We start from the raw sequence: 12779 nt of genomic DNA on the forward strand, positions 1-12779 counted from the left end.
GAATAATGCATTTCACTGATTTGAAATACCACCTTTCACATACTACAATGTTATGTGTAGTATCTTCTGAAATTTTTTATTTATACAAGTTACCACTAATGAGAGTAAGAGCCTTAAAAGTAGAGAAGCACGAAGAGAAATAAAGGAGTCTCCAACACATAAAACTAGATGCAATGGAAAGCAAGCATTAGATGATAGTGTGACAGCAATGTTCAATGAGGACACATTTGAAGTTCTGAAATTTGTGATTTGAAAGAGGCCAGTGAACAAAGGATACATCTGAGTTTTCTCTGCTAACATTGGAGATGTTGTGTTTGCCTTGTTCCGTTACCTCTCAGTGACTTCCAAAATTGTGAGAAATATCTCCTGTAAGAACCTGATAATATTTGGATTCTCAAAGACCTCTGGAGTAAGGCTCATGAACCAGCATTTTAACACACACCACAGGTAATTCTGGTGTTGGCAGGCCATGGAACTTGCTTTGAGAAAACAATCCCTTGGGTTAAAATATACACACACAAGTACAGCGGGGCCCAGAAGAAGGTGCTGGAGCAGTGTACCACAGAAGATCATATAATGAATGAACTTGCTGCAGTGTGCAGGTGTGACAGGCAGAAAGGATCTGAGAGTGTCATGGAGGTTTTGAGCTTTGAGGTAACCACCTGGTGGTGTGCTGAGATTACATATGCCTGTCTCACAGATAATCTATCCCCAAAAATTACAGTAACAAAGTTTGCAAAGAGTAAAGTAAAAAAAAATGGATTCAAAGTTAATCATTTTGCTGGCTTTGTTGAGTATAAGTATATAGATGGAGTTTTATTTAGGGCCCTGCAAACTGGGATTTCATGTAAGTATTAACAGTAAAAAGAAAAAAAAGTAGTTGAGAAACAAGTAAAGACTTTGCAGACACCAGAATGGAAAATATCAAATCTGTGGAAAGTGTATGAGACATTGAAAAAGATTCCTTTTGGGAAAAAACTGGACAACTCAAGTGGCAAAGATCAGATTATTTAAACCCTAGCAGGCTGGCTGATGAATGAATAAGCATTAATAACCATTATGTTATCTTCTCTCTCTGACAACTGCATGACTTTGGGACTTTCTGTGCCTGTGACATGAGTACTACTGATACAATTTTTTTGTTGTTAATTATGCTACTTTCTTCATATCACCTGTTTTCATTATTTAAACAATATTTCCCAATAAAACGTGGTAGAACCCTTGCCAAGGGGTGAGCCTGGGCTGCCAAATTGGTAAGGACTCCAGAGGAGAGATATGTAACAAATGTCTTAGAAAGTAACTCTGGTTAGTTATCCGGTCCATAATTAATTGGTAATCCAAGAATGAGTTTTTGAGATCAAATACTCAATAGTGTCTTCTGAAGGATATGAATTAGTGTATTTCTAACATTTAGGTTAATGTTCACATTTAAAGTCTAAAAGTTTAAAATATTACCAATGGACACATGCTTTAGGAACCCTTTTTATTTGGGACTTAAAACTCAATATCAAACTGTTGATGAGCCCTGTGATAAAGTACTTTTTGATTTTTTAAAACTGCGAATTTAGTTTTCCTCACTTAGGGCACCTAACTAGTCAGCAGGTCTTTCAAATGAATATAAAACTAACTAATTGCTCTTTAATGTCAAACAATTTCCTCTTGCTGCTGAGGTTATAGCTACCATACTGGACTGTGTGGAGAATGTTCATTGCTTCACGGTCTGAAAAGCAGGATGCAGAATCACAAAACTATTGAATTGCAGTTCTGGCTCGGAAAGTGAGCCCCTCTATATATTTCAGTTATGCTCTAACTTGTTCTACCTTTATTCATTCCTGATGAAGGATGACTCTTGTGTAATTATTTTTAAAGGGGTCTTGTGAGAATTAATCAGACAGAATGTGTTTTGAAGGTGAAATTTGTGAAATATGAATTAGCTTATAGAAAGTTTCAGAATACATTTCAAGTGTATGTGACTTATTGGTTACTTGATGAATAGAGCTTACTGTGAGCTCTAGATTTGTTTTCTGGACTTTGGAAATATCATACCTTCACTAGCATTTGATAACTGTTGGCTTGATTTTAACACTTTGCAGTGGAAACTGAAGAGACCGATCTTGTTCTGGTTCACGCAGGAATGTCTACATCGAATTTGCCCTTGGCTTTCAATATATACACTCAAAGGGATATACATCTTGTGAACTCAAAGGGAAGGGCATGACATGCTTTCATGTGAAGCCCATTATGGAATAAATTCTAGCTTTTGTGTTTTGTTGTGTAGGAAAAATGATGTTGTTGCATTAAGTTTAAATTTATTGTGTTCAGCAGAGTTGTAAGAACCTCACATTATTGGTGAATACTTTAGTATATGTTAAAATAGTTTACTGATCGCTTCACCAATAACTTAAAATATATTTACCAGTAAATACAACCAACAGGGATATAAGTAACTCTCAAAATAATTCTCAAAACAACATGTCTATTGTATAGCAGCATCAGGATTAAGAGAATAATCATGGCAGATACTGAAGTCAGTGTTTTTTTTTTATAAAATAGGACATTGTATTCTGAATTTTTATCTTTTTGAAGTTATCAAGTATTAGTTTCTCCCATTGTTTGGAAATTGCATTATTAATGAAATAGAGAAACATTTAACATCATATATGCTTCTTTGAAGGTAACTGCAAATTTAAAAGACAACAGTAGACATTTAAAAATTGATATGTGCCCACGTGAAAAAAAACTTCAGGTTTATGTAAGTAAATTTTCAATAGATTGATTTGCTTACCCCATAAACAAGTTCCCCTACCATCCCATTCCAGATTTTTGTGTCTGCATCCCTTGCTCCATATTTTCCATCAGGGACAATGGCAATTTTATACTTGATACCAATATGTTTTGCAATTTCAGATGCCAAATCTACACAGTATCCTTCATACTTGTCATTTCCTTCAAACATTTCATGATTTTTCTTGTACATAACATATGGGGATTCCTATAATGAGAGAAGTAGAACTGTAAGGGAGAAATTATAAAACACTCAAAAATTTTATGCAACTTTTCAGTTTCAGAATTTAACAAAATATTATATTTAGTATTAGTACACACACTGATTTTGTGTAAGAAATTGATAGTAAAACAGATGCATGTATAAATGTGCTTAGAAGTATATTAAGTTTCTTTACATTGGATACTAAAAATTAAATCTTTAAAATAATTTTCTCTTGAGTGATTATTATGTACCTAGCATTGTGACTGTGATAGGAAAAATATACATTAATAATAGACTAGAGAAGCATAAATTATCATTTATGGCAATGAAATTACTATTTCCAAAGTATCTCATGACCTGAAGACTATTTAGGAGTCAGCTTCGTGTAATAAAAGACTCATTCAAAGTCACAGTTCTCCGTATTCTGCATCTTATTTAGCCACATTCAACTGAGACTTTCTTTAGGAAAAGAGCTCTATCATTCTTCTTTGCTCCTTAGCATTTAGCAATATGCCTTTCTCAGAGCATGCATTATTAGCAAGTTCAAAGAAGAAATGAATTAGTAGTTTTTAAAATTTTATATACTAATTTACATTAAATTGGCTTTCCTAAAATTGTCCTATATTTTGGCTTTAATTAGGACTGTGTTCCATGAACTTTTATTCTATTATAAAATATGTTTCCAATGGAAACTAATAATTTTTCCCCAATTGTGACAATCACACACTTCAAGCAATATTCCCATTTAGTTTCTGAAGCAAGTAAGACAAAATAGTATGAAGAATTATTGTGAAAATCCTTATAAAATGAAAAAGATTACTGTTAACTAATAGTAACTGAACAGTTTTCAGTACACACACACACACACACACACACACACACACACACACACACTAAACCTCTAAACCAAACCATTTAAAGTCTGTGAAACTAAATAGACATGTTAGCAAAAAAGCACTTGATTTTGTAAATAAAACCTAATGCCACAAACTCAAAGATAGGTCTGGCGAACACGCAGTACATACAGAACTCCTGGTCACACTTCAGATTTTTTAATCATTTGCAGACAAGGAGTGACCACTTTTGACCACAGTGTCATTGAAGTAATGATTCATATTTTATAAAATTGTACTGTGACATTTAGTAATTTTAATACGAATATTTTCTTTTCTCCCAGAAATCTGTAGTTGGGAAAGTTGAACTTGCTCTTAAAACTCTGGATTAGAAGGTAATTTACTTTGTATTACATGGCAGTCTACACTAATTCTGATTTTGTTTTTAAGTACTTTGTAAATGTAGAAACTATTTCTAAAAACTTAATAAAACTGTACATTACATGATATATGATTCTCTCATAGAGATGCCTAAATAACTCTATTGTGGGAAATTGTATAGCATTGCTCCTTGTATTGTTTTCTTAAATCCTGCCTTAGGTAGACACGGCCAAGTGACCCAGAAGTCTCTCACTTCTTCCTTGAATTTGATGAATATTTTAACACTGGAGTTGGGTAAAGAAAGTTTCTCCACCAACAAAATAAAGGCCGCTAATTGTCTCCTTAGATAGATGAAAATTATTTGTTAACTTACAGAAAACATTCTCCAAATATGAAGCATTTTTCAAATTATGAATGTTGTTATGAAAATCGGTGAGTTGTTGCAATACATTGTTAACTTCTAAGCTATGCTGTGCAATATTAGTAGTTAAAATGAACTAATCCTTTCATTTTTTCTTGAAATAGCTAATTAAAATATGGAAGAATATGTATAAAAAAGCAAGAATCACACATTTGCAAAATACTTAACATTCTAATTGAAATGGCTGTTAGTATAACAAACTTGAGAGGTTTTCAAAAGGAATATTGCTAAAGTTCACATTTGGTACTAAGGTTGATAAATTCTAAAGTGTCTGAAATATTTGAACACATGAATTTTAGCCCTCAAATATGTATACTACCATATTAGCTTGTGTACAGAAGTTTCCCTAGCTAGTATTATCATCTAATTTGCAAAATCCCCTGTACATTATATAGTGAACGATTTGCGTCATTCAAAGCTGCATTTTTAGTATTTACTTAAATATTTGTTAAAAACCCACTGTGTGCCAGGCAGCTTGCTAGGAACTAGGGGTACACAAATAAATAAAATATCCCCTTCATCCTCTTGTGATTAAGGTTAAATTCTTTTTAATAAGGTAAAGAAGTGAGAGTGGTAGGGGACAATAATAAAATATAGTAGTAAAAAATAATAGTAGCCCTCACTTATTTAGTGCTTACTCTGTCAGTTACAGAGTTCTAAGTTCTTAATTGTTCTTTAATTGTGCTCTTTTATTTACTTTTCACACTGCCATTTTGAGGTAGGCATTTCCCATTTTGCAGATGGAAAATGTAAGCTTAGACAGGTTCAACAAATTGCTCAATTTCACAGAACTAGCAGGAGTGAGAGTTGAACCTATATTTTGAAATATCTGGACATTTTTGAAGCTATTGTTGCATCTGTCAAAATATATGCAACCATTTGAGATTTCATATGATTTAACAAGCAAGGTGACAAGATTAGATAAATGAATTTATATATTTTTAGTGAATGAAATTCTCTATATGAAATCTTGAGTAAACAATGTAGATAAAATCTTTCCATATTTCCTCATCGTGTCTGGTACTCAATAAATATAAGGCATTCAATAAATATAAAGATCTCCTTGTCTATCAGTGCTTCCTAAATAAGAATATCATGGAAAAGTAATTGTATTGGAACCTCTTATTCAGATCTTCAAAAGGAAAGTAAATACTGACAAGTTCCAGGTCACCTCTTCTGAAACAGGTATATGTATATATAAATACAAATTTATTTAGTGTTTTTGTCTTTTTCAGTTTCCTTTTTGGATAGCAGGGGCCCATCAGATCTTTGTTTTCCTGACAAACGAACCAATAAAGGTTAGAGAAACCTTCAGCTTACTGAAGATGTTGATTAGAAATTTAGCTAGGCTTTTTGCACAAACAAGGGCATGCATAATTGTTGATATTCAGATATTGGTGCATGGAAGTTAAGAGAAATAAGATGATCACACTCAGGAAGATGGAAGTACAAAGGGAGAGAATTGCTAGGCATTTCTTGCAGGAAACCTCTCATAGTTGCTCAGCTCTTCCCAATTTCTTTGAATGTGTCTCATTTTCCTTTTCTTCCACATCAAATCCAAATTAGCAACAAATCCTCAACACTTTCCCAACCTCTTCATTTGCCCCATCTTGAATCTGATAATTTATCCACAAGTAGCCCTTCAAACACTGCATACTTGAGGAGATTCAATACAAAGTTTTGGGGCTACTACAGGTGAAGAAAATACCAAATCTTTTCAGTATAATAAAAAATGAGTTATAGCCAATCATTAAGGGGTATTTGTGGGCCGTTTTTGTTATGCAACCTTATGGAGCCCCAGGTGTTCAACTGTGAATAAAAATGGAATATAACCTACCATCTTTGTTATCAACTACTTTGTTCTGTGGGACAATAATTCCTTAGAAGTTATTTGAAATGTACTACTTCTTGGTGACTATGAGTTTATTACCACAATTTCCATAATGCATAGTGTTCTATATCTGCTTTGCAGTTTCAGGAAAGAAATCAATCTCTGTTTAAAGCTACTACATTAGGGTTTGCTTATGAAAATGTTTGTGTAAATGAATTAAGATGATTTTCAATCAATAAAGTATCATTTTCCTATTGAGGAAATTCTTGTTTGCATTTAGCAAAAATAAAACTGTTGAAATATATATATTTATTAGAAAAGCTTTAAGATTTTTGGAACATCACAAATATAATCATTAAAATTGCTACTTGAAAACAGTTAAAATAATAAAATCAGTAGCATCAACAAAAGTTATTTGCTATGTGGATATTTGTTTTTCTCCAAAGATCTTAATGTAGATAATTTATCCCATGTGTAAAATTCTTAAAAGTGAATATTAAAATGTTATTATTCAATGCATAAAAAATGAGTAAATTTAATGGTGGTACAGTTTTAAACTTATTAAAAATAACTTATTTAAAAACATTGAGTTATAAGCTCTTTGGAGGCAGGTGTATGTATGGGGAAGATTAATATCTGGTACAGGAAGAAAATAAACATATCTATTTTCTGTATTGGTATATACATATATGTGTATATAAATATGCATGTGTATATTGTATACACACATGCATCTATGTATAGTGCATTTACAAAATTCTACATAGAGAAGATAAAATATCAAACAATGCATAAAACCTATAAAAAATATTCCTGGAAGGACTAAGTGGTATAAGTAAAATTGCTTTAAGGTTTATAATGTAATTCTGAGTCTACGGTGAATAAATTGGGATTTTATGGAAAAATTTCCAAAAAGATTGTTATGTTCCTATGATGGCAAGAAATACATTCTTACTTTAGTAATGCATAATCAGCCTCTTTACCTTCAGTGATAAAGATTTGGGGAAAAATGGGCTTGGCTGAAATATAACTGCATCATCTCTCTTTTTCCGGAGAGTTCAGCCAAAGAAAGTAGTGAGATTACAGAAGAAATCACCACTACGACGTCTAATGCAAACTGCCTTTTTCTCAGTTGCTGCACTTACCCAAACCACATGTCACAGATTTGGCTTCCTTAGGTTGTTTATTTTGAATGTAAAATGTTAAAACACTGTATGGTTACAGTCTCATAAATTTTGCAAATTTTATAAAATTTTTAGTCACTAAGACTTAGAAAAAATGATGAGCATCTGAATCTAAAACTTTAGACCCTTCAACTTTGTAGTCATGATTCTCATGTGATGATATTGTCAATTTTACTTTTATTTAGATTTAGTTAAGTTATATTCAGTATGACTATATTCGGGAAGAATACATTAGTCATTAAAATGAAGATCACATGTAGATATAAAACAAATAGATTTCAGAAATTCAAAAAGCTAAAGACACTTTTTATTTAAGAATGATATCTACTATACTAATTTATCATGTTTCTTGTCTGCTTTCTCTCACTAGAATGAAAGTTCAATTGTGAGTGCAGGATTTTTGTCTGTTTTGTTGGCTAACATATCTCCGGACTTATAACTGTGCCTAGCAAATAGCAGACGCTTAATAAATATTTATGAATGAATAAATGAATTTCTCAATCAACTTTATTTAACAATATCATATACTATTACAGTGTATCAACATGTAAATAACAATATACACAAAGGAAAAACAAATGGGAGAACAGAAAGGCCATATCAATTTCGATCAAAATGAGTGAGTTCCAGTGCCACAACACTCTCAGCCTTCTTTTGTGTCTAGATATATGTCTTGCACATAGTTTAATATCTAACCAATTCCATTGCTGTTGGAAGTTTTCAACTGAATTTGAGGGGTTATTATACACTGGTGCCAATATCTCATTCATTTATAAGGAAGAATATTTCTTTCAAAATGAATGAGATGATGGAGATGTCATAGATCCTGGAATATCATTTTCAACAAAAGCAAATACAAGGAAGGGTTCTAGCATTTTTTTTTTTTGAATTATTGAAGTTGCAAAGGTCAGAGGCATTATTTATATGGAGACTACATTTTAGACAAAAGACAGATACTAGTATTGCAGTATTTTGATTGCAAAAATATTGGTGATATCACTGTCAAAGAACAGATAACTTTACAGAATAGTCGTTATGTATATAGGAAACAATTGGGTTCTTCAGTAATTTGTACTTATTTTTTGACAGCATGCTTCCTGAAAAATAGCCATGCTTGCAAAACTAATTCAATATTTTGGTTTTAAGAATTATATCTCCAGCTCCTTTAATAACAGAAAAAAAGGAGATTCTCTACATTATATTTATAATGCACATTAAAACACTTTATTTCACATATAACAGGCAAAATTTCAAAAAATCTTTAAAGAAAACAACTACGTGTATTCAGAAAAGAAGAACGCAAATTCACAGATATATACTTTTAGAAAATCTACGCTTGGAATTAGAAGTATGATAATTCCATCATTTACATACAATGACCTCATTTCCAGATATGGGAATGGATGCATCAGAATTAAGCGACTCTTTTTCAACATCTATTTTCTTGAAAAAGATGAGGATTAATTCTTCTTTTGTTTTAGTATCTTAGGAAAGTCACAGAACTTAAAAACTTTTTTTTCTGGTTGTCCAGAGTTGGTCATCCAAGAAGAATCCCACATGAAAAATTAGTTTAAATTTACTACACAGGAGAACAAGACTTGAGCTTTAGTTAGGAATGGTCGAACAGCGTGGAGCTCATTTCTTTCTTGATCAGTTCCTTAAAATAGGATTCTTCATCAGAGGCTGAAAAGAGGAGGACTGAACTGAAGTATGACTTTCCATTACTGTCTTTTTTAGGAATGTATATATATATATATATATATATATATATGTATATATATTATATATATACATACATATATATATTTAAGTCCCATGCAAATATTACACAATTAAGTTAGAAGATATATATTTTGCATTCTTACACAAAAACTGCTGTTGGTTGGTTTGCATTCTAAAATTATAAACTTCCAACTAAGTCTTGGCAGATTAACATTAAGTTTCTAGCTGGTGATGCAACACTGATAAAATTAACTGTAACATTATGAAAGCTTTTCTCTGGCATTTTCATGCTTTGACCTCCATGTCAAAATTTTGGAAATAACTTGACATTACTAAAAGCATAAAATTAAAATTACACAAGCTAAAAACTAAATTACATAAAATACTTCCACTTTATTTAGAGTAAGGCCTTCAAAAGTAGTTATAAATGTGTTCTGCCTAACAAGACAGTGAGCTGAGGATATATAACTTTAAATTAGATAGAAAAGTTTACCGATTGTTGATCTCCTTTGACTAGCATTGACTCTAAAAAGCATGTTTGAATTTAGAAGAGAAAAATATGAGGCATGATATTATTTAAAAGTTAAGTTCATGAGAATCTCTGAAAAAGCAGCCTTAAAATTTAAAGGATTTTTCATTTTATGATGTGACTGAATGAATATCATTTTTCTTAATTCCTAAGAGAATTCCAATACATTTTATTGTGTATTTGTCACAGGTCAATGAGAAAAGTAATCGGTATAAAAACCCCTTTATGCATTAAAAATAAATAAATTTATTTCTAAAGCATAGTTGTGTAAAACATACTCATTAAAATCTTCACATTCATACCTCCACTATTATAAACAGACAATGCAAATCATTATTAAATGAATAAAGTACCTGAAAATTATAATTTTAAACACTATTAATGATTATTACATTGGTGTTTTAAAAACATAATAACAACAATGATATGATGTTTACTACTGGATATTTTTATGTGATTAGTTGTTGATCTTTTTCATGTTTATTCTTTTGTCCTTTGAAATCTTAGCATTTCATACATTTCCAACTAGAGAGCTTCAATTTTTAACATCTGAGCATTTTTCCAAGAACAGCAATGCAACAAAAGATAATACAAATAAAAGTACTAAATGTACTCAAAGTTCAAGACAAACTTATTCAAAGCCTCGATAGACTTTTGTGGATCAGAACACCCATGCCACCATCACTAAGATGCAGCTTTCATCCTCCCTGTTCACTGTAGCTGGGGAATTAAAATTGCCTGTGGACAAAATAGAACATCATAAAGCACAGACCAAAACTTACCATAATAGTGGTTACAACGACTGTTCTGTTCTCAATAGCTGCTGTGTCATTGCCAAGAGTGGGCATATCTTGAATTAAGACTAATTTATCCATATCATTCCAGTACCCAACCTGCCAAATATGGAAAATTATTGAAAACACATTTTAGAAGAGTTTTCTTTAGTTCTTATCAGAGCAATGAGAGGTATTAATAAGGAAGCAAACAAAACAAATTTATAAAGCACACAGTAATGTGTTTGGAAGTTTTCTTAATTGATAATGAGCCAGTTTTCCTGATGCTAATGATACTGCCTAGTTATACATTTGGCAACTTTGCAATTTACAATCATGGAGTAGCCAAGACATTGGGAATGGATGAGTTCAAAAAAGAAGGTAGATACAGATGGAATACCATTTGTGTTGATCCTCTTGTAGTGAGATTGATTGGCACCTTTTGTAATTAATTTACATGATTTTATCAATAATGTTACAGGTTTTATGGTAAAGGGAAGAGTCAGATTTACATAGGGTACACATACAAGATGTTTTCAAGAAAAAAAACTTGTGTATTTTTAAAGCAATATGGAAATAGTTTTTGGTTTCACATAACCTAGCCACTAGTCTCACCATTTTTAAATGCTAAATACATCAGATGTTAATATTAATGATTACTTAATATTTTCACTTTTTAAATTTTTAATTTTTTTCACTTTAAATCCTTATATTACTTCTCATTTAGATGTGGAACAAACTCCTTTCCATAAAATATATGAAGTAATTAGTTAAACACTTTACAAAGTAACTAAATGGGGTCCTAAAGGAAATTTAGGGTTCTTTTTATCATGCAGACCACTAAGTAATACTAATGGCTACCACTTCTTGCCTGCTTGCTCTCTGGCAGACACTGTAATGAATGCTGTTTAAAAAATATATGCATCTTAAAGTTTATACACATAGCAAATGTAAAGGTAGGTGCAATTACCAGTCCATATACTTTGCTATTATGCTACATAAACTCCCAAAATGGGTGTTCATTTAATGATTGCCAAATTTCTTTCTTGAATTTCTGGATGCAGTTGATAAAACTCATATTTCCAATAAAATGTATGTAATTGCTCACTGCTCTGTAATCACTATTTGTCCCAATATGTTTTGAAAGTCTCTTGCTTCCTCCAAGTTCTTAACTCTCATGTTAGTATTTGTGAACATTTAAAAATAAAGTAAGCATTAGCATATCAGAAAGAGACACTATATTATTCACAAATATTCAATAACAGAATAGACATAAAAAAAGAATTTTCATTAATATGGTTTGCTATATTGCTTAGTTTGATCCAAAATTATGAGTATAAATCAATTCAGCAATTATTTTCAATTGCCTATATGAATTTATTTATAGCTAATATTTATTTAATGAGTCGGTGAAAAATTTAATTAAAACAAAACAAGTATGACTTTGAGACCTATCCTCTCTTCAATTCCTACATGTACTTAAAAAATAACTTAAAAAACATAGTTGCTTCCTGTTAGTTTTCCTTTCCACATGACAGTTATACAACATAAAAATAGGTTTCACAGTTTAGTACTCCTTTAAGATGCAGCCACCTTCCAGATCTCAACAGCCCATTTTCTGGGAAAGCAATTTTTCTTTATTAATGAGTTCCCACAACAGAAAAACTACAGATCTGGGACACATTCTGGAGAGTCTTCGAATGTTGACAAGACCTTGATATTTTGCAGTTAAGAACAACCTGTGTGTTCATGACTATCTCCCCCCACCCAAAGATAGATGATTTAGAAGTACTGGCAAATTAAAATAATAGGCAAAAATTTACCCAACTGTATCTATTTGCCTTATATCTGCTTGAAATTCTGGTGAAAAAGAAAACCATGGTTTGTGATATGGAGCCATGGTTTGTGCATAGATCTCATGTGGGCCATGGACTGTCTGGGAAGTAGGACAGTATGGGGTGAACAGTGATATAAGGGTCACTTCTTAAAGAAAGGAATATTAAAGTTTGTACCTAGAACTCTGAGATAGAGTTTTTCTCTCCAATTTTTCACAACATTTTACAATTTACTAGGGACACTTCCCATGCCTGATATCATTTAATTAGACAGGGAAAGA

The 12779-nt window shown here is 31.7% G+C and overlaps 1 protein-coding gene across 4 annotated transcripts in view; it reads right to left on the reverse strand.

Annotated features, from left to right (window-relative positions):
* The window catches only part of GRIA4 (glutamate ionotropic receptor AMPA type subunit 4), a 487613-nt gene that overhangs the window by 61029 nt on the left and 413805 nt on the right, over positions 1–12779 (reverse strand). For 3 of the 4 annotated variants that reach the window (XM_007455885.1, XM_007455887.1, XM_007455886.1), the window contains 2 exons: positions 10673–10783; positions 2786–2992 (listed from right to left, as the gene is read on the reverse strand). In XM_007455885.1, coding sequence (XP_007455947.1) covers positions 2786–2992; positions 10673–10783 — 318 coding nt within the window. Of the gene's footprint in view, positions 1–2785; positions 2993–8130; positions 9323–10672; positions 10784–12779 lie in introns of those variants that run through there. The other variant, XM_007455888.1, reaches the window with a different exon arrangement.

The sequence above is a fragment of the Lipotes vexillifer genome, unplaced genomic scaffold (assembly GCF_000442215.2).
Source record: "Lipotes vexillifer unplaced genomic scaffold, Lipotes_vexillifer_v1.1 scaffold1581, whole genome shotgun sequence".
In the NCBI taxonomy this organism is placed as follows: Eukaryota; Metazoa; Chordata; class Mammalia; order Artiodactyla; family Lipotidae; genus Lipotes; species Lipotes vexillifer.